This window comes from Quercus lobata, chromosome 1, assembly GCF_001633185.2.
Source record: "Quercus lobata isolate SW786 chromosome 1, ValleyOak3.0 Primary Assembly, whole genome shotgun sequence".
Lineage (NCBI taxonomy): Eukaryota > Viridiplantae > Streptophyta > Magnoliopsida > Fagales > Fagaceae > Quercus > Quercus lobata.
The window spans coordinates 13,528,175-13,548,616 of NC_044904.1; the positions used below are offsets into that span (position 1 = coordinate 13,528,175).

The 20,442-nt window shown below is 32.3% G+C and overlaps 1 protein-coding gene across 1 annotated transcript; it reads left to right on the plus strand.

Moving 5' to 3' along the window:
* The first annotated feature begins 8,871 nt into the window (after nt 1–8,871).
* On the plus strand, nt 8,872–9,875 carry LOC115979718 (dehydration-responsive element-binding protein 1B-like). Its single transcript, XM_031101807.1, has one exon. The coding sequence runs from the start codon at nt 8,932–8,934 to the stop codon at nt 9,661–9,663; it is 732 nt and encodes a 243-aa protein (XP_030957667.1). The 5' UTR covers nt 8,872–8,931; the 3' UTR covers nt 9,664–9,875.
* The last annotated feature ends 10,567 nt before the right edge of the window (nt 9,876–20,442 follow it).

The following is a 20,442-nucleotide window of genomic DNA, read 5'->3' on the forward strand; positions in this document are numbered from 1 at the left end:
GTTATGCATAGTCTGTAGGCTTTATGGTATGTACCCTGCTTAATGCAGCCTTTATGCTATGTTGAAATCAGTACTTTAATCTAAATGTTCTGCATTTTGGTTTATGTACTGTCACTCTTGTGCCCTTGTAGGATTGTTCCTAGATGCATATACCTTGTGTGTTATGCATTGGTTGAGTGTTGAGCATACAAGTGTCTTGTCTTGTGCTTGTTAACTTGTATGTCCTTGTGTTCATTCCAAGTGTGAATGAGCATTGTGATCACTACCTTGTGGTGTTCACTTGGTTGATCAAGCCATGGTTTGTTTCTTAACTCCATCTTTGCTTGATCTCATATTGCCTGTTTCATATGCATTTATAAATTTTCTGCTTACAATGATCATGATGTATTGTTGTGTTTCAGGAGTATTATGTTCATATGATTCAAGTGCTTCACAGCTTCTAGAGTTAGATGTGAGTGAGTTTTGTTCAACTGTTCCCAACTCACATGTTAAGTCTAGAGTCTGTTTTAGGGTTTTGTCACGGAATAGCCAAAGGGGGAGATTGTAAGGTTGAATTTATTCAACCATCTAATTGGCTTTATTCCGTACCAAATTTGCTTGTAATTCAGCATTTAGTAACCCTGTATTTAGGTGGGTTTGATGTAAGGGTAGTAAGTGAGATAGAGTGAAGATTGCTCAAGAGTGTGCAAGAAAATAGAGACTCGCGGCTGGGACTCGCGGGTGACTCGCGGCTGCAAGCCGCCAGACGCAGCACACGTGCCAAGCATGCTGGAAGATGAACAGTCATGCTAGCTGGAGCACTACAGGACAAAACAGGACAACTGGCCATACGGTTATCTCGCGACTGGATCTCGCGACTTGGTCAAGCCGCGAGCCACCCCTGTTTTGTAAAACTTGACGTTTCACATTCCTCTCCCACTCCAGTATAAATACCCCTTTTATCCACGATTGAAAGAGAGCTTCCGGAGAGAATTTTGAGAGAGAAACCCTAAAGAAAAACCAGATTGTTTCACCCACAATCTATACCTTAGAGTCTCTTCAAATTCCTCAACTCTCTTCCTCTCCATTGTCAAATCCTTGAGAGGCATTATACCAAACCTGGTTCTCACCATCATCATCACTGTGAGACAGCTGTTTGGGTTTCTGGGAAGCAGTTAGGAAGGAACCAATCTTCATTGGTTGATGCTACAGTCTAGTAGCGGAATCCGGGAAGCTAGAAAAGAAAAAGGTTCGGCGCAACCTCGTTGGAGCAAGAAGCTTGGAGGGCTTAGGTGCACTGGGTAGATTAGGCTTGGAGGGTCTATTGCTGTCCTTGTATCCCAACTGTATTTTCTAGTGGATTGTTTACCGCTTGGAGGGTAGCGGAGAGGTTTTACGCCGAGGGTTTCGATTTCCTCTTCGATAACACATCGCGTGTTGTCTTTGTGTTTGCATCTTCCTTCCTCTCTATCTTTGCCTTTTTATTATCTGCTGTGGATTTTATTTTGTTATGGCTTAGATAGTTTTTAACCAATTTCATATTATAGCATATGTTAAGTTTCCGCACACTAGTTGTTTAACATATTGCTTGAATTGGTTAAGTTGTAATTTGGGGGTCTAAACGTTCAAAGGTGTTTTTACACGTTTTTGAACTTTCAACTACTTATCACATCAACAATTTATAAAAGAGTTTGTAACTCTAGCATTTTTCTCATTTTAGTGATCAAAAAAAAATTTATAGGTCTAAAATCTAAAACAAAATATACAATCAAAAAAAAAAAAAAATAGCCCAACAACAAAAATTACCAATAGTAAAACTAAAAAAAATTAAGAACCAATTTTGTCCAAAAAAAACAATTTTTCCTTTAAAAATTATAAACAAAAATAATTTTGTTCTTACACAAAAAACTAACAGTAAAACCACCTTCCGAATTCGAAGTTCTGGTTCCATCCCTATGGATACACATTGTTTGAGTACAACTGCTACCAACTATCACCCAAACCCTCGTTGATAATGTCAACATGCTCAAGCTCATCGATAATGTCGAGCACAACAACCTCCCTATATGCAACAATGACGAAGACACCCAGCACTACTACGTTTTGCAATTCAACTTCAGCTAGTTTGTACCCAAGCTATGATTTTCATTATTGTAAGATTACAAGCTTTACAATATGGCCTGACCTAGTTATGTTATCACATGCCATCCTTACAAGCTCATTTACCATTGCCTCCTTGGGAAGACTCTAATTAAGGTTTTAATATAACATATAGAAAAACTACTTAACTAAAAAATTTAAGCCTATGAGTTTAGTCTTAGTTTTGTAATATTAAGTTTCCGACTCTTTTCTTTTTCTTCTATGGGGGACTTTCACTCACATGTGTAACGATAAGTATGTATAAGTTTTTTTTTTTTTTTTTTCTTGGTTGAGTTAGCCTCTTCTTCTTTTTTAACAATAATTATTCTCCTTAATTTGAATTTCTTGACATGTGCTAAGGGCCTTGTCCTGAATTGGTACCTAATTTAGATGAATTTCATTTATCACAGAAGCATTTTCTATCAATCAATCAAGGTAAAAACATTTGACTAAAATAAAATGCCAAAAAAATATAAGGATATTGAAAGTTCCAAACAATGGTTAAAAGTTGAAGGGATTATTTGATCTTTATTTCACTATTATTCTATTAAATGATATGAGGTCACTACAAAGGTTTAACAACCCAAGTTTTGTCTTTTACTGATTCCTTGTCTACCTTTAAAATCACTACCAAGCAAAATTAAAAATAGTATAGAAAAACAAGCGAAGCAATTAGCACGAGTTATTAATCTTTTTTGAGTGCAGGAATACTGTACCATAAATGTATAAGCGACTGGTGTTTGTGTTTGTTTCCACACAAATCATCACAAAAATATCAAATTTGTAAATGTTTGCAAGTTAAATTCAAGCTTTTTAATGATTTTAATATGACTCTAATTTAGAGTTCAAGTTCAGAAATCAAAATTTTCAAAATTATCATGTACACTGAGAGTTAGACCTTTTCAAATTTTTTTTTTTTTTTTTTTTCACTCAAGCCTGTAGATCAAAACTTTATGTAACTTTCATTATACAAGTATAAAAAATATTTTTAAATAAATGTAACAACAATGCTCTAGGCAATACATTTAATCGAATTTCTTACCCTAAAATTACTTCTTTCACTCTTTGAACTGTACTCTGAGATATTTTTGATAGATTGTACTGTCTATCAAATGGTGACTTAAATAATGTGGACTATATATATATATATATATATATATATATATATATACATACACTAAGTTTTTCTTTTCATAGGGAGCAGATACTAAGTTATCTGATCACAAATTTGTCACTTATTGGATCGGTCTTAAGGTTTGATAATTGAGTATTAGCATTCCCATTAGCAATGTTGATAGGCAACCAATACATTGTTCCTAGCTAGTAATAATGATTAAAGAGTCTTCGCTTGATGATAAAAATGAATGACAAACTCATGTTGGATGACAATTAAGATGTTGTCTTCTTGCAGTAATCAACTGGTGATGAACATGCGTGTTCAGGAGATATATACATGACTGATCATCTGGATCCCAAGGTCCATAATTTCCTTAAGAAGAAAGAAAGTTCAAACTCTCCTGTAGAATTGGCAAAAAAAAAAAGGGGCAGGTAGGAGTTTGTCTTTCCAATGAGATAGGTCAAACACGTTTAATCTACTGAATGGAGATTAAGAATAATAATCATTTTAATTCTTAGAATAAAAGTTTTTTTTTTCTTTTTAAAAAAAGAGGGGATAAAAGATGTAATGAAACAACTGTTTCTATTTATAAGTTTGGTGGTTACATGTGAAAATTTTATACAATATGATATATATATATATATATATATATTGAAAGTTTATATTTTTTGAAATATATTAATTTTAAAAGTTGTTATTGTAGTAAGGAAGCTACTACAGTAATTTCAGAAAAGAATAGTTATTCCTTAATTTAAAGAATAACTATTACTAAAAAATAACTATTCATTCTAATAAAGATGCAATCGAATAACTGAATAGTTAATACAAACATGATAATCATTTTATTACAATATTTATTACATTAATTATACCAAACATTGTCTTATATCTAAAATAACAACAACAGAAATTTTGAAGTTGGTTATGAATTCTCAACAAATTAATTAAAATTGTCCATATGTATTTTTTTTTCCTCATCTAAAAGAAGAAAACCCAAAAAGATAAAAGATAAAAGATCAAATATCTTTTAATGGAGGTGAAATCACTGAGATGGCCAATTTGAAAGTTAATTAACATTATTCAACTCAAAACCCTTTGGTTCCTAAGAAATATTAGTCTAGAATGATGTTTGAAGTATTTAAACTTATAAAGTAGGCTTCAATATTACAAAACGCAAAAAAAAAATATATATATATATATATATTATTATCAAAAAAATTTATTGCATCAAAAAAAAAATTATTATGTTAAAAAGTAAAGATGAAGTATATAAATTGCTTGTTAAGAAAATAACAAGTCATTTAAAAAATAATAATAACAATCAAGAATGAATAATTTGTATTCTCTATCAAATAATATTCTTATAAGATTTTTTCAAGGGTTGAGAAAAAGTCAAAAACAAATATTTACAAAATCCATCTTAGATAAAAAAAAAATAAAAAAAAATAAATTAATATGTATATATCTAATTGTGATTATTTTCAAGAGATACACATAAGTTAAGTTATGGTTTTTTACAAAACATTTGTGTTGGATTTATTTCATGACAAAAAGTATTGTAATTGCATTAATTTATTTCTTTGTATTTTGTGGGATTTTATTGTATTGGGTTTAGTATTAAGTTTGTGAAGATTGCTCAAGAAGTTGATCTCGCGACTCAGCTTACGAGGGGTGCAACCCGCAAAAGTTACATAAGAAATACATGCTGGAAGCTGAAGAGTCAAGTGCCAAGCCATATTTCGCAAGTCACTTCACGACTCAAAGCAAGTCACGAGTGACCCGCGAAACTTTCTGTCTGGAGGATTTTAAATGTGACATTTCCTCTTCTTTACTTATTGTATATACCCTCATTACCCACAAAATTGTAAGGAAGCAATTTAGAAGAAAACCCTAGAAAGGTTTCTACAATACACCCACATCTTAGAGAGAGAGCTACTCATCTTTTAGTAAGAAATCATTGTAGTCTCTTCTTCTTCCCTCTCTCATTGTTATACCTTGAGAGGATATTTGTACCCAAACACAACTCACACATATTCAAAGTGTAGAGAGTGTTTTGGAGCTTGGGAAGAATTTGGGATTTGCCAAAAGAAGCTGGTGAGGTTTGGCGGATGCAATCGGGCAGAATTGCAGGATCCAGATAACTAGTGAAGACAAGACTCCAAGAAGTTCATTGGTAGTAGGAGCTTGGAGAATTCAAGTACATAGGGTAGATTAGGCTTGGAAGATCTTTTTGATATTCATGTACTCCAACTTATTCACTAGTGAATCGATTTCGACTTGGAGGGTCGGGAAAAGGTTTTTTGCCAAAAACAAATTTGCCAGAATTAATAAGTTAAATTTGGATCAAATAATTTATATATGCATGAAAAATCTAAAATGAAGTGATTTACAATTACCTCATAGTTGAAAATCTCAGCATTACTAATTTCAAATTTTGGGCACAAAGAAGGAAATCCCACTCATTTAAGCTAATGAGAAATTGCACTAACATTTAAACCCCCCAAAGGAAAATCATCTACATCACTATAACCCTGGTCTTCAAGGTCCTCTACTCCAAAATGGTCGTTTCCAAGAAAAATGGTATCAAAGTTGCAGCATTTCATGGTGAGTTTCTAGCAGACAGACATGTCTCACCATAAATCCAAAGAAGAATAATAGAAAAAGAAAACTATTAAAGGTTGAGAACTAAATATGCATGTTAACATTTTTGAAACTTACGGTTTATCACACACAAAAAATTACTCAAAAAAAATATAATTTTTTTTATTAGATGCATACAACATGTGATTCTACAAACATATTCTTTTTATAGTTAAAATTTTTCTAATTGAACCATAATTTAATACTCTTAGAGCATTCATATCAGTCTCCTCAAATATTTAGTTAAATTCATCCAAAAAACTCTATTTGCTAGTTTAGCTATCTATTATATTCATATACATAAATCAACCTCAATACTTTATCAACATTGAAATTTAATGTAGTAAGGATAGAGGCTCACTACATGTAGCGATGAGACTATCCTCTTTAAAAACTTTAGTTAATTTAGTGAGGCTAATGCACGTTTATTTTGGTTGAGTTTAGATAAATTTTTACTGAAATATTAAACCGATGAAACTAATGTAAATGCGCTTATACATTAAGCTGGTTGTTTGTTGTCCATGTTATTTTATTATGTATGATAATACAATTATCACAATCAAAATATATATTGTTATTTTGCTTGAAGATATTCTCAAAAATTGGAAACATAAATACTTACTATATTAAATTACTTAATTAGCTTCCTAAATTAGTTGACTTTTTATAATATCATATGAAATCATATTGAAAGAATATAATTCTACTAGCATATTGATATATAGTTTTCTTTTGGAATAAAATTATGGGAAAAGTTAACGAATATTCTAACTCTTAAGAGCATTTATTATTAAATTATTTTAGGATTGGAAAAAAAAGGTAATTAATATTTTAATTTTTTTTTTCTGTTTCTCATAAAAGCGATATCAAAACTTGCTTATTTTTTATACTAATAATGCTACAGGTACAAACTATTTTATAATATTTTTACAAACTGTTATTGTGGCTAACTTTTTACTGATTCTCATTTAAGCCCACCTCTAATATCATTTTTTCATTTACCAATAATCACTCACTACATTAGCAGATTGTAATATTTTTTGTAAAAAAATTTGTTATTTCTAGCATTTTCCTTTTCATACAGTTTGTGAATCCCAGATAAAGGAGCTTTTATTTTATTTTATTATTATTATCTTTTTGCTTTTGCTTTGGTAGCTTATTTTCCAACCTATTTTGGAATCTGCAAGTCTCACCCAACTTTTTTTTTGCTAGAGTCTTTTCAACAAAAGAATAAAAAAGAAAAATTCAGAAAATTCATTTTATTTAACTTTTAGCTTTTATCACTTTCAACAACAAAAAATTTAGTAAAATACTAAATTAATAATTTCTTCTTAAATGAACACATAGAAAAAAATTAATATATATATACCCACACACACACACATATATATATATATATATATATATATTATTCAATTTAAACTATTGGATTTAAGTTGTGTCACTATCAACTTCCATTCTATTAATTTGTGGAATCTTAGAGAGGGGATCGTTTCTATGCTTGTAGCTTTTGTACGTCCTGTCTCTATGTTTTATATTCACACAATGGTGGAGCCAAGAATTTTTTTTCAAGAGGAGCCAAGCAAAATATAATAAGGTTCTTAATTAATATAAATATATATATATATATATATATATATATATATATATAACTCGACATCACTGTGCTCTACGTTCTTTCATGATGCTAAAATTCATTTTGAACTCAATTTTTTTTAAACTCTTTTTTTATTTACATAGTAAAACTATTGCTAAAAAATTCATTTTTTAATCCTAACTTCTATATTGAGTAGTAACATCTTAATCTTAAACAAATTTTCTCTTAAAATATATAACAATTGTGAATGATTTCCTCATAAATTACCCACACTTTAAAAACTTAAACTTATAATTTATAATCTAGTTATATTTTTTTAAAGAAAATGTAAACAATAAAGTGAATAAATTGTATAACATGTACTGTTATTAAAAAAAAAAAAAACAAAAACAAAAAACTATAAACTTTATATAAAATAAAATAGTAGAAGTTAACTGTACAGTAAAAGTTGATTATAAATAATAAAAAATAGTAGAAGTTGGGTTTTTCAATGTCATCTAATTGGTCTCACCAAAATTATATTTTATGAATTTTCTAAGCCAATAGTGCAAATCAACTATAAGCCACTAGCTAAGAACAGGAACTTAGATATTATCACCAACCAATTACAATCAAATGCATGCTCAATACCCACAGCAAATTAGCGCCCACAGCAAATTAGCGCACACGCACGCACGCACGCACGCACACACAGAGAGAGAGAGAGAGAGAGAGGTGGATTTGCACAAAATTGAGGCTAGTTTGAGCAACACAAGGACAAAGAATCGGGCCACACAATGAGACTTTATCAATTTTGCATAGTTTTAGCATGCTTTTAGTTTCAGAGGTATAAGGAGGGTAATTTTTGAGTGAAAATACTGAGAATGATTTTAATTTTTTTTTCTTTTTTATTTAGATGAAAAAGTCTTGATTTACATTGAACATGAGATCTAAACATATTTGGATTCATTATTTTGGTGACATGGAGTTTGGTAAAGTTGTTTCCCTAATTGAATTTTGAGAGATTATAGGCTAAATAATGGGTTAAATGCTATTTTTAATGGTTCTTTACATATTAAAATTTTAAAGAGACTGCCAAAATGAATTTCGGGAGAAATGAACTAATCTAGTATTACTCCTATAATTTTTTCACCTAAATATCCTAGGAAGGGCCAGATAAGCGATATTTTAGATTAGTCATAATTTTCTTCACCTATGAATGGAAAATTTTAAAACTCGGGGCCCCATAGCTCTTCCACTACATTCACACCTGCTTTTTCAAAACCTCATTCATTTTTCCACGTGGACAAACTGCTTTGTGCCTCACGTGTTTAACGTGTTCTCCAAATTCCCATCTTCCCAACAGTATATAATTATAGAGCTCTCAGTCATAAACCCCACTCTCTTTTAAAAGTGACTCTTTTCTCAATTAATTTATAGAATCACAGTACTGTAATTCTCTCTCTCTCTGTTACACAAAATGTCTGAGTCTTTGTCTTCCTCATCATCTTCTTCTTCGACCCAACTTTCTCCATACAGTCCATGCAACCCTACTTACTGTTCTTCTTCTTCTTCTTCTTCTTCATCACAAGCCTCACTTAAATCCCACAAGCGAAAATCCGGAAGAAAGAAATTCAAAGAGACCCGTCACCCGATCTATAGGAGCGTTAGGCAAAGAAACGGTATAAAATGGGTTAGTGAAGTTCGTGAACCAAACAAGAAGTCAAGGATTTGGCTAGGTACTTTCCCTACCCCAGAGATGGCTGCTAGGGCACACGATGTAGCTGCCTTGGCACTTCGGGGTACTTTGGCTGAGCTCAATTTTCCTGACTCCGCTTGGCTTGTTCCACGACCCAACTCATCTTCTGCTAAGGATATACAAATGGCAGCTCAAAAAGCTGCCGAGGCTTTTAGGCCAAGTTATAATAAGAAGGAAGAAAAGGTTTTGGAACCTTGTTTAGTGGACGTGCAATTCATGGAAAGCAAAAAGGAAGTTATAGAGCCTAAAATAACATTGGAAATTTTATGTGAAAGTAAGGATAATCCAGAGCAACCCGGGACGTTTTTCTTGGACGAGGAGGCATTGTTCAATATGCCAGGTCTGTTGGAAAGCATGGCAGAGGGCTTGATTCTAACACCACCAGCAAGGCAAAGAGGGTTTGATTGGGATGATTTGGGTTGTGATTTGGATTTGACTTTATGGACAGACTAGTTAATTGTTTAGGTAAACACTGTGAGAAAACACAGGAAATGAAGAACTGCATATAAAGAAAGCAATAGTGTAGATTAATGATGAAAGCAATAATTAATGTATAGTTTAACCCACTATGTCGATTTTAATTTTTAATCACTTTCTAGATAAAGAGGTTTTGATCGTTCGGTCATGAACCATTTCATGTAACATTATTTATAGATTTTAATTCTTCATGGAAATCATGTTTCACCATGGGTGGGGTATCAGCTAGCCCAGACTATGGGATAGAATGAATAAAAAATGTTCATGAGAAATCCAAACTAGTCTCATTGATCATTTGGTGCTTTTTACTCTTTCTCTTTTTCTTTTAACGGGCTTCGTGAGTCATGACCATCAATGCGAGGGGACAGAGGGACAGGATCATTGGGGAGCTTCAGGTGCGGTTGAAGATAACTAGAGCATTCCCATCTGGAAATGTCATCATATTTTATTTTATCATCCCAAAAAACTACTTTATTAATCATACAATATCATTTTATAATACACCTAAAATTCCAAATTTTATTTTCTTATATAACACATTAAAATAAGATATCTTTACAATACAATTTTTTTTTTCTCTCTAATTTTACAACACACCCAAAACTTTCCCATCACTACCAACTAATCCACCACCACAGCACCACCCCGATGCACCATCAACAACACAACCACCACCCTGATCTACCACATCAAACCCATGAGCCCCACTAACCAATGAGACCCACGGCGGCTTGATTCAAGGGAAGAGAGAAAGAGAAAAAGAGGTGAGAGAGAGATAGAAAGGGAAGAGAATCTACTTAGTCATGGTGAGCACAGCACCACCCCAATCCACAAACCACAGCACCACCCCGATCCACCACCATGGCACCACCCCAATCTACCACATCAAACCATGAGCTCCACCAAACTATGAGACCCACAGAGGCTTGATTCAAGAGGGGGGGGGGGGAAGGAAAAAAAAAAAAAGGGAAGAGAGGGACGAGAGAGGGGGAGGGATTAAATGAGAGAGAAAAAAAAAAAGAAAAAAAAAGATGAGAGTGACCGGTGAGAGAGAGAGAGGAGTTGATAAAGCAAACAGTGAAAATGAATAAAATAATAATATTTTGTTTTACAATAAAGTTACAATGCAATTTTACATTTAAAATCGCACTATAGCACAATTGTAAATTTTTTTGCAATACTCAGGTTTTACAAGTTTGGATGGTGTAGGGGTTTTGGACTTTTATACTAAATTAAATCAACATATGTCATTCCCAATGTGAATGCACTAACGGGGACAAGACAGTGGGTAACAAGAATGTCATAAGAAGAGTGGTTTTTATTTTTGGATTTTCTTATATTTCAATGTAATTTGGGTTCTTTTATATATATATAAGAATTTGATTTGCATGATTGGACAATCGAGTCGGATAGTTTTCAAGGCTTCACATTTTATTTATAATCTTGGAGATGTTCTTAGATGTGGTGAGAGTGGAGATTCTTCTTTCTAAAGTAATTAGGCAATTTGCTTTGCTCTGTTTGTTTCAATGGAAAACATTATGTGAAGATAGTTTTTCGTGTTTCTAGTGTTTAGAAGTATTAGAAACAATGAGTCAAAGAAAAATTATCTTTGGTCAACAAAAAAGTATGATTTATTTTTAGAGATTGTTTTTCACCAAAATTTTTTTTGAAAAGCAACTTTATCTCACAACAAGATAAATAAGAGAAGTTATGAATGTTTTTTCAACTCATTTAAGGTTGCTACCAAACATGGGAAAATGAGATAGTTTTATAAAAAATTATTTTTTGAAAAATGACTCATTTTCTAAAAAATACTATTGCCAAAACAAACAAAGCGTTAAATGGAATGTTAGAGCATTGGTATTAGGTGTGTCAAATACTAAATGTACGTTTTTAGACCCTTTAAAACCACAACCAGATTAATCTAAGTAATTAGCCAAGTGATTACTTAGTCAAATTATCAAATCTAGGTTAATACACATATATCATATCATTGTAAAGTGCAGAAAATAAATAATACAACGAAATGATAACCCAAGAAAACCAAATCAGTAAAAAACCTGGGGAAGATTTAACCTAACCATCCTCAAGGTAAAAAGCAAATCCACTATGAAAGAATTGAAGTTTGTACAATAGAACTTAGACCACTAACATTTTATTGCTACCTCAAGTAGAAAACTTACTACCACGATCCCATGATAGCTCTGAGTCTACAGACTACTTCTTTCCTTGGCCTTTGCAACAACACAAGCTAACCTGCTTGTGACTTTGAGATTCCACTCAAAAGTTTTGGATCTCCTTAAACGTTGATCTTGTATGCAGCAACTTCTACAACACTGGATCTTGAGATTCTTTAAGGAATAATACAAGTAGAAGACATGAGAGAGTTTTTGGGTATAAAACCCTAGATCTACAAAAGAGGCACAAGATGCACTCTAATCTCTCTAAAAAAACTCTGAAAACCCCACCTAGGGTTAGCTTATAATGTCCTTTAAATACTGGAAAAAACGGCTCACAATTTGGGCTTCAAACGGTCAAGTTATGTGCTTTTTACGTTTGCTGATTTTTGCTGATATGCGATTTTCGATTGATCAAGTACCAATCGAACCAAACAGCTTATAACTTTTTTTTTTATCCCAAACTTGAGTTTTTTGTCTTGGACTTCAATGTAGACCATTCTAAACTAATGAGACTTAGTTTTTGTCATGTTTTGTCAAGATTTGCCAACATTACAAACTCAAAACCTAACACTAAATTTTTGGCATTTGACACACCAAACACCAAAAACCAACCCTCATCAAATGTGTCAATTAGGTGCCAAATATTTTTGGCATTTGCTACAATACAGTTCTATCTATGGAATGGTACAATCATATTTTCTACACTTTTTTTTGTATTTTTTAATCAACTTTCTCTCTACTCTAGTAAAATATCTCTCTCTCTCTCTCTCTCTCTCTCTCTCCATCAAATTCATTCTCTCACCCCTTTAATATTGTCTGAATCTCTCTAATAAAGAAAGAATAAAAAAATTAATTAGAAAGAATAAAGGAAGAATATTTAAATAAAGTGGTAAAAGAAATAGAACATATGATGTAAAATGTATTATAAAGTGGTGTGTTAAAATAAAAAAAAATTTAATGTGTCAAAATAGCATTTTTTTACAGTACCTGATGCTAATGTTCTCATGAGATTTCTTATATATATGGGGATTTGTTAAGTAAAGATGGGTATTTGTTATTTAACGATTTGGTGATTTGCATGATTAAAATGAGTGTTTGTGTTTTATGTACATGGTGGTGGGGCAGTGTGTCCCATTGGGTTTATTTATATATAGTTCTGTCACTATCCATAGAGATGGGGGGAACGAAGAGAAAGCGTGTTCCTCAACTGATTGTATTACAGTTTGAGATTATTATTATTTTTGGTTGTTAAATTATTACAGCTTGAGATTTGGCCTTCAAAGTATGTTCCTATTATTGGCATAATTACAATCTTTGTTGTTATTAACAAATTAATTAATTAAGACTTAATTGGTACCAAATTCAATTTTCATTCTCAAATTTATTAAAAAAAATTTAATAATGGATTTTTGTTCTTATGTCACTCAACTCGCGTGCATATAATATGGAGAAAGTTTCTCTGCAATCTGAATTGGAGGAAGTCCCTCCAAATTGTGACGTGTCATTATCAAAGAGTGACACCTATACCACTCCATTAAAACTCAAATGCAAAAGATAACTCCCATTAACTCAAATGTTAGCCCTTTTTCCATATTTTTTTTATTAAAAAAATAATTAATTATTTCTCACCTAAACGATCAGTCTTTTCTCTCTCTCTCCTTCAACGCAAATCGGTTCCCCATCTCTTTGTCTTGTTCCAGATTGCAGAGAAACTTTCTCCTCCCCGTTTCTTCTTCCTCATTATTTTCGTTCTCTCCCATGATCAGCTCTCACCCAAGTCTCTTCTTTCTTCATCTAACTCTCCCTCTTCGTCTAAACAACAATCACTCAATGCCCAATACATCTCTGTACCCAGATCGGCATCTTTTGATGGTTGAGAATGAACTTAAACCAAGATTTAGAAGAACATAGGAGGCTTCTTCGATTTTCTCCACAGAATTTGTGTTTCATGGTTGTGTTGTTGATCTAGTGAGATAGGCATTGTGATGGTGCAAATTATTTTTGAGGTTGAAGTTGAAGTTTGGGTGAGATCAATGGATTTGTTTTGGGTTTCTGTTTTTGTTTAGATTTGGGTATGGTATTTGATATTTGAGAAGTTTGTGGGTTTGTTGAGGATTAATGATAAACTTGGCTACTAGCAGCAGTAGACTCAGAATTTGATTTTGTCAGGTTTGTGGGTTTGTTTTAATCTTTCTTTGATATTTCTAGCTTATGTTTGATTTCTAAGAAATTTTTAATTTTTTAAAGAAAACTTTGGATATTGATATTTTGTTTTGGTGTAACTTTGCCTGGGTTTTTCATGCTTGTTTGGCTTTAATCAGCTAGAAATTTTGGTTGACGGGGGCGGTAGCTTTTGGTTGAGGAAGAAGAATGATAAAAAACTGGGAAAGAAATAGTATCAAGAGAATAATAAAAAAAATTGGTAGAGTAACGTCTTTCATCTTTTTTTGTCATAGAGATAACTGCGAAAAGAATCGTCTTTGTCTTCGTCACTAATATAACTGCGAAAATAATCATCTTCATCACACAGGGATTGCCACAAAAAGAAGGGTTTGGAAGGGTGGGTCTCAGCGGCGACAGTGTGGGTGAGGGATGGGTGGGATTGTTTAGGTGATGGTGGTGAAAAATAATAATTGTTTTTTTAATAAAAAAATATGGAAAAATGGCTAACGTTTGAGTTAACAAAGTTATCTCTTGAATTTGAGTTTTCATGGAGTGGGACAGGTGTCACTCTCTGATAATGACACGTCACAGTTTGGAGAGACTTCCTCCGATTTAGATTGCAGAAAAACTTTCTCCATATAATATTCATGACAAACTTGAGTGCTGACATAGCACATTAACAAGTTGAGATAGCTTGATATAAATTTAAGGGTAATTGTTAATGTACACTACTTGTTACACACACAAGTATTTTTTTTTAACCTAAATTGTGAATTGAAGTCACGTTTTCAATTTTTTTTTTTTTTTTAAATTGTGTACTTTGTATGTAATAAGCTAGTATGTGTAATAAATACTGCCCTAAATTTAATAACACTTTGACATTAATTAGGATGGGATTCATATCTTTTAATTTTTTTTTTCAACAATGAAATTGAAAATTTCTAAATTTGGGGAATAACCTCTTTTTTACTTATCATTTTTGTTTTTTTGAATTAATTGAATCTTTGTGAGATTAAATTAAAGAAAGATTAGGTGTAAAATCCCTTATTTATACCCTCCATTAAAACAGTGGCATATTAGTTTTTTTTTTTTTTTTTTAAGAGTTTAAATTTGATAAAGATTTGGTGTAAATCCCTTAATTTACAACCTGCAACAGAAGCTTGTCATCTCAAATAAATGAATGGAAGTTGCAACATACAATAATTCATCCTTAATACCCAAGAAGCAACCTTTGCTCACGGTTGCCACTCACTAAAGGTCACCGTGCTGTATCTGAACTCTTAAACTTTTATCACCACCCACACATTCGGTTCTGACCACCTCTAAGCAAGTGCAAACAAAAAACCTGGGGGCTAGGGCCATCTTCATTGACACAAAAGATTCGATGGCAAGTGCTGCGGTGAGGATGACGGAGAGACCAATCAAGATCCCAATGGTCTCATCTTTCTTTCCTTTTCTCCACTCTCACTGTCGTTGAGAAGGTGGTTGAGGTTGGTTTGGATTAGTTTGAAATGGTGGGTAATTGGGCCGGGTCATGTGTGGTGCAGTTTGATAGGCTACCAAGAATGAATTGAAGCCACCAGATTGTATGGTTGATAGTGTGGGAGCCACCGCAGGGACAACGACAGCCGATGAGAGGCAGACAAGAGATTGACAGAGCTAGCATGAGTTTTGAAATTTTGATGATTTCTGATTGTATGTGACTCACCTATTCATTAATTTGTGAAATGCTGATGTGAGATGCTATGATTGTATGTGACACTACCTGATTGAATTAACACATAATTACAACCACGTTAAAAACCAATCTAACCAATATACTCCAAAGAATCAAATAAATCTGAAACCTACCTCGACGAAGTCAATGAAGATTGGGAGAAGCCAACGGAGATGTCACCTTCAACTGGGACAAGCCGAAAAGGCCAACTCTGACATTATATTTTATATATTATTTTAATGGTTATTCATTGACATGTTGAAAATGGTGGTTGGACACCAGAGAAATGCTAACTTAGTTTTTGGAAAAACTCACCCACCGCCGACCGCCAAAGCAAACGAGTCAGGCGGATCAGACTTCAACGGGTGCGCGGACGGGTCGGTCGGAGTCAAAGATCTGAGAAAACAGTAAAAAAACGACGAGGAAACTACGAGAAAAGGTCAGAAAAACCCAGATCTGGCGAAAAATCTCATCGGAATCTATGAGATTTCGCCAGATCCGGCGAAAATCTCATTGGATTCGATGAGATTTCGCTGGATTCGCTCAAAATTTCATCAGATCTACGTGAAATAGTGCCTGAATCCGGGTTTTTTGGCCGAGATCTGGGTTTTTTATCGCCGGAATCTGGGTTTTTCGTTGGATTATGGGTTTTCGCCGGTCGGTTTGGGTTTTTCGGGTTTTTGGGGAGAGAAACTGAAACCGACCTGCCAAAGTCGGTTTCTGGTGGAGAAAATCCGCCGCCGACCGCCGGAGTAGCTCGGGTCGGCTGGTTTCATATCGGTTCCGGTCGGGTCTCCGGGTGGGTCGGGTCACCGGATATGTTTGGACAGCCCTAATTTGGATACTGCTTATTTGTTGAAAACTGAAAATTTATTGTTAAAAATACTGTAGCAAAATATTTTTTTAAATGGAAAAATATTGTTCACTTGCTACTGTTCACGTGTTTTTGTGCTTTGACTAGTCGATGAACTGTACCATGGGACCAGCCAAAAAACGCAAATGCAGAAGCAATGCAGCCAGTTGCTAAACAAACGTACACTAAGTGGATAAGGTTATTTGCGGATCACGTTTTTAGGTTCTTTAGGGAAAAAATATATATATATCTTTCAATTTTTTCCAATAATTGAATCTATCAAATTGCATCCGAAAAGTATCCAATATATATCTAATATTACTATCCGAAAAGTATTACTTAATCTATCAAATGTGGAAAGAAAAAGTTAAACAGAGGTAACTCTGATTTATAAGTAATTCAAATTGCACTGAATTATATGATAAATCCAAAACAAATAAAAATTTTGTGGTAAAGTGCTTTTTTCTTTTTTCTTTTTTTTTTTTTTTGTGTTGCTAAGATCATAAAAAGAGAGGTTGGATTAAATATTAAAACATAAAGAAATGTGTTCACCTATGGCTATGGGCAATATATAACCAGGTATCTTTTAACTTTGTGATTAAATTTTTCATCTATAATTTTTAAAAAGAGTCTCTATATTAACCAAGTAAAGTGATAAAATTACTCCCTCTTCCATTTTCTTTTGTGCAATCATAACTCCCTTTCTCTTTCTCTTTCAGAGAGAGAGAGAGAAAGAGTATCTATGTTGTTTACACTGGGATGTATCCTAAAAGTTGGTGCTGTTCATATTGGGAGGCACAAAAAAATTAGGTAAATCAACGCGTGCACATATTGAAGCACTAGACTGACCTAACAGAGAAGCAAAAGAGATTTGTGGAGCAAAAGCTAGCCTCGTCAATACAAAAAAAGAAAGAAAGCAAGTTTTGTTTCTATTCGACATTATTAGATTCCTTCTTCAATATTTTACATGATAACACATTAGCAGCTTGCATGTTAAACATGGTTTCTTAGGACTGTGGCCGCATTCCGTGTTTGAAATATATATGTTTCTCTTTAATCGAACCATGCACACATGAAATTCCTAACAAACAAACTAGGTCTCTACTTTTTTTACAGTCAAATATATACATAGCTTTCTGATACCGACACAGTCAACACTGCTCCCACCTCGGCCACAACTAAACGTGACAGAAACTTCCCCCATTGTCTTCAAGAACTTGACTTTGAAACTTTGGAAAGGAGAAGAGATGAACAAGCACCTTCCTTTTGTTTCCAAAAATTAAATTTGAAAAACTCTCGGCTACAATTTGTCCTTAATGGTATTGTTTACTTTTCCTAAACATCAGCATCGACATTCAACAAAATTGAGTTGTTTATGGTTCCACCTAGATGATGATGATGATGATGATTATTATTATTATAATAAGTTTAAATAATCATAAAAAGATCATAAAACAAACATAATATATTTAAATTTTATTGTCGAAAGACTTGCAGCTTAATTGTTAAATCTTAGTGTTTTCGATGAAAACATTTAGGATTTAAGTCTATTTTCTCTTATTGTAATTATTAAATTATTAGTAAAAAAATAATTAATTATGTTAACTTTGGTATGCTATGAAAGGTTGGTTATATTAATCTCAACATATAGGTGGGTTTCTATTATTAGCTCAAATAGTGAAGTCATTTACCGTTAAGTAAGAGATTTTGGGTTTTTTTTTTTTTTTTTTAATTTTTGAAAAAGGAATAAGATATTTTGAGTTGAAATCTCACTTATACTAAAAAAATACGAGAAATATTAACAAATACTCTAAAGGCATTGGTTTAGGAACTATTTTTAAAAATATTTTATAGAAAAATGATAAATTAATTAATTTTTTTGATAGTTTTTTTGATAGTTTTTTTATATTTTCCATGAAAATTATGTTAAAAACTTTCTTAATATGATTTATTAATAATTACTTTAAGGACAACTATTAACAGGACCTAAAAAATATTTTAACTTAATGATAAAAAGTAATTATCCTGAAATAGAAGCCAAATTAATGTTTAAATTTATTGTATTAATAATAATATAAAAAACACACTAGCAATACTTGATTTACACCAAAAAGGTTTTGAAATTTGATTATATTGCTCGATCTTTTTTCTATAAAAATTAAGGTTCGAACTCCCCTCTCCACTTGTAATAATTGAAATATTAAATAAATAAATAAATAAATGCCCTGGTCTTGGAGTTAAAAGGGTCAGAGCGTACTCCCCCCTTTTCTTGGGTTGGGATTAGGATCTGCTTTAAAAACAAAGTGAGACCTGGTCCATTCTTTTTGAGATCAATTGAATTGGGCTGGTTCGGAAGGTTCAATTGTCAACAAAAAATCGTAACAAAGAGCTGAACAAGGCCTTAGTCTATATATCTGATCACTTCCTATCTCAACTTGGGCTGCATGGTGAACCCAAACCATACTAAGCCCCAATCAGCCTGTGGCATCTTTAGGCAGGCCCTGCTAGTGGCCTAGTACCTACAGAAAATGGAAATATCTAGTATGTATCATTCATAGTTTTATAAATAGTATTATATCATACGCATATCATTGTGAATTTTGAAATTTTCCGTTAGTTTAATTGTTAAAGTTTCTTATTGTTGAATAAGATATTTGACGTTCAATTTGATCCCCACCTACATAGAAAACCAATTCGTATTGTCTTACACTTTTTCATGGATTGACATGATGATAAAAAATAAAAATAAAAAATAAAAAAATTATCATAAAGTAGCATCATAGATTTAAAATACTATGTATATATATATGTGTGTGTGTATATAATTTTTTCAAAAAATAGTGATTAGGATCTTAAGTTTTAAATTGCATGCGCTAATATACACATTTTAAAATGAGAAAAAATGGTGTTCACATTTAAAACATAGAAAATGAATGTATACAAGGATGTAAAATAAATCCTCGTAAGAGTGTGATTATATATATATTCTTTTGGCCCGACAAGTGGGTATGGGCACGTAGTGAAATGAAAAATATAGACCAACTTATTTGCCAATTGACCTCAACGTGCTGGGGAATTATTCTTTGTATAGACAATTTGTTCTATAAATGAAGCTTTTATACAACTTGGAAAAGAATTTTGTAACGTTGTATTGTTAAGCCTGTGACAGTGATTTTCACATCTATGATGTATTGTGAAAAAAGAACCTCTAAAATTCATGCAACTAGTCGCTAACCCGTGCGATACACGGGATAGTTAAATAAAAATTAAAAGTATTTATTTTGTTTAAAGTTCTATGACTTGGCTTAAAAAAAAAATGTATAACTTGAAAATGAATGAAAATAAGTAATTTTTTGTTCAATATAATGGTTTAGAAAAATTCTTTTTCTTTCATATCATTGGTTTCACATAATACATCCTGGCATGGGCTATTCTATGGTGATGACTTCACATAATACTCAACTACAATTAAATCTAATATCTATTACCAATCTAATATATGTTATCTTGATAATAAATCTACAAATTGCATTCTCATATTCTTAAAGCCTGCCACATCGTTATTATTATCTATATATAATATAAAAATGAAGTTTTTGACTTTTTGTGAGACTTACATTAGAATTAAGATTAAAAAATAATTATATTTTTTTTAATTAGACCTCACGTTAGAATTTTTTTTTTAAAAAAAGAAAAAAAAAGGACTCACTTTAGGTTTCAAAAAAAAAAAAAAAAAAAAAGACTCACGTAAAAAAAAAAGACTTTAGGATTAAGGAAAAAAGAGAGAGAGACTCCTGATAGATTTAAATCAAATTAAAAAATATAAATAAAAAATGCTGATG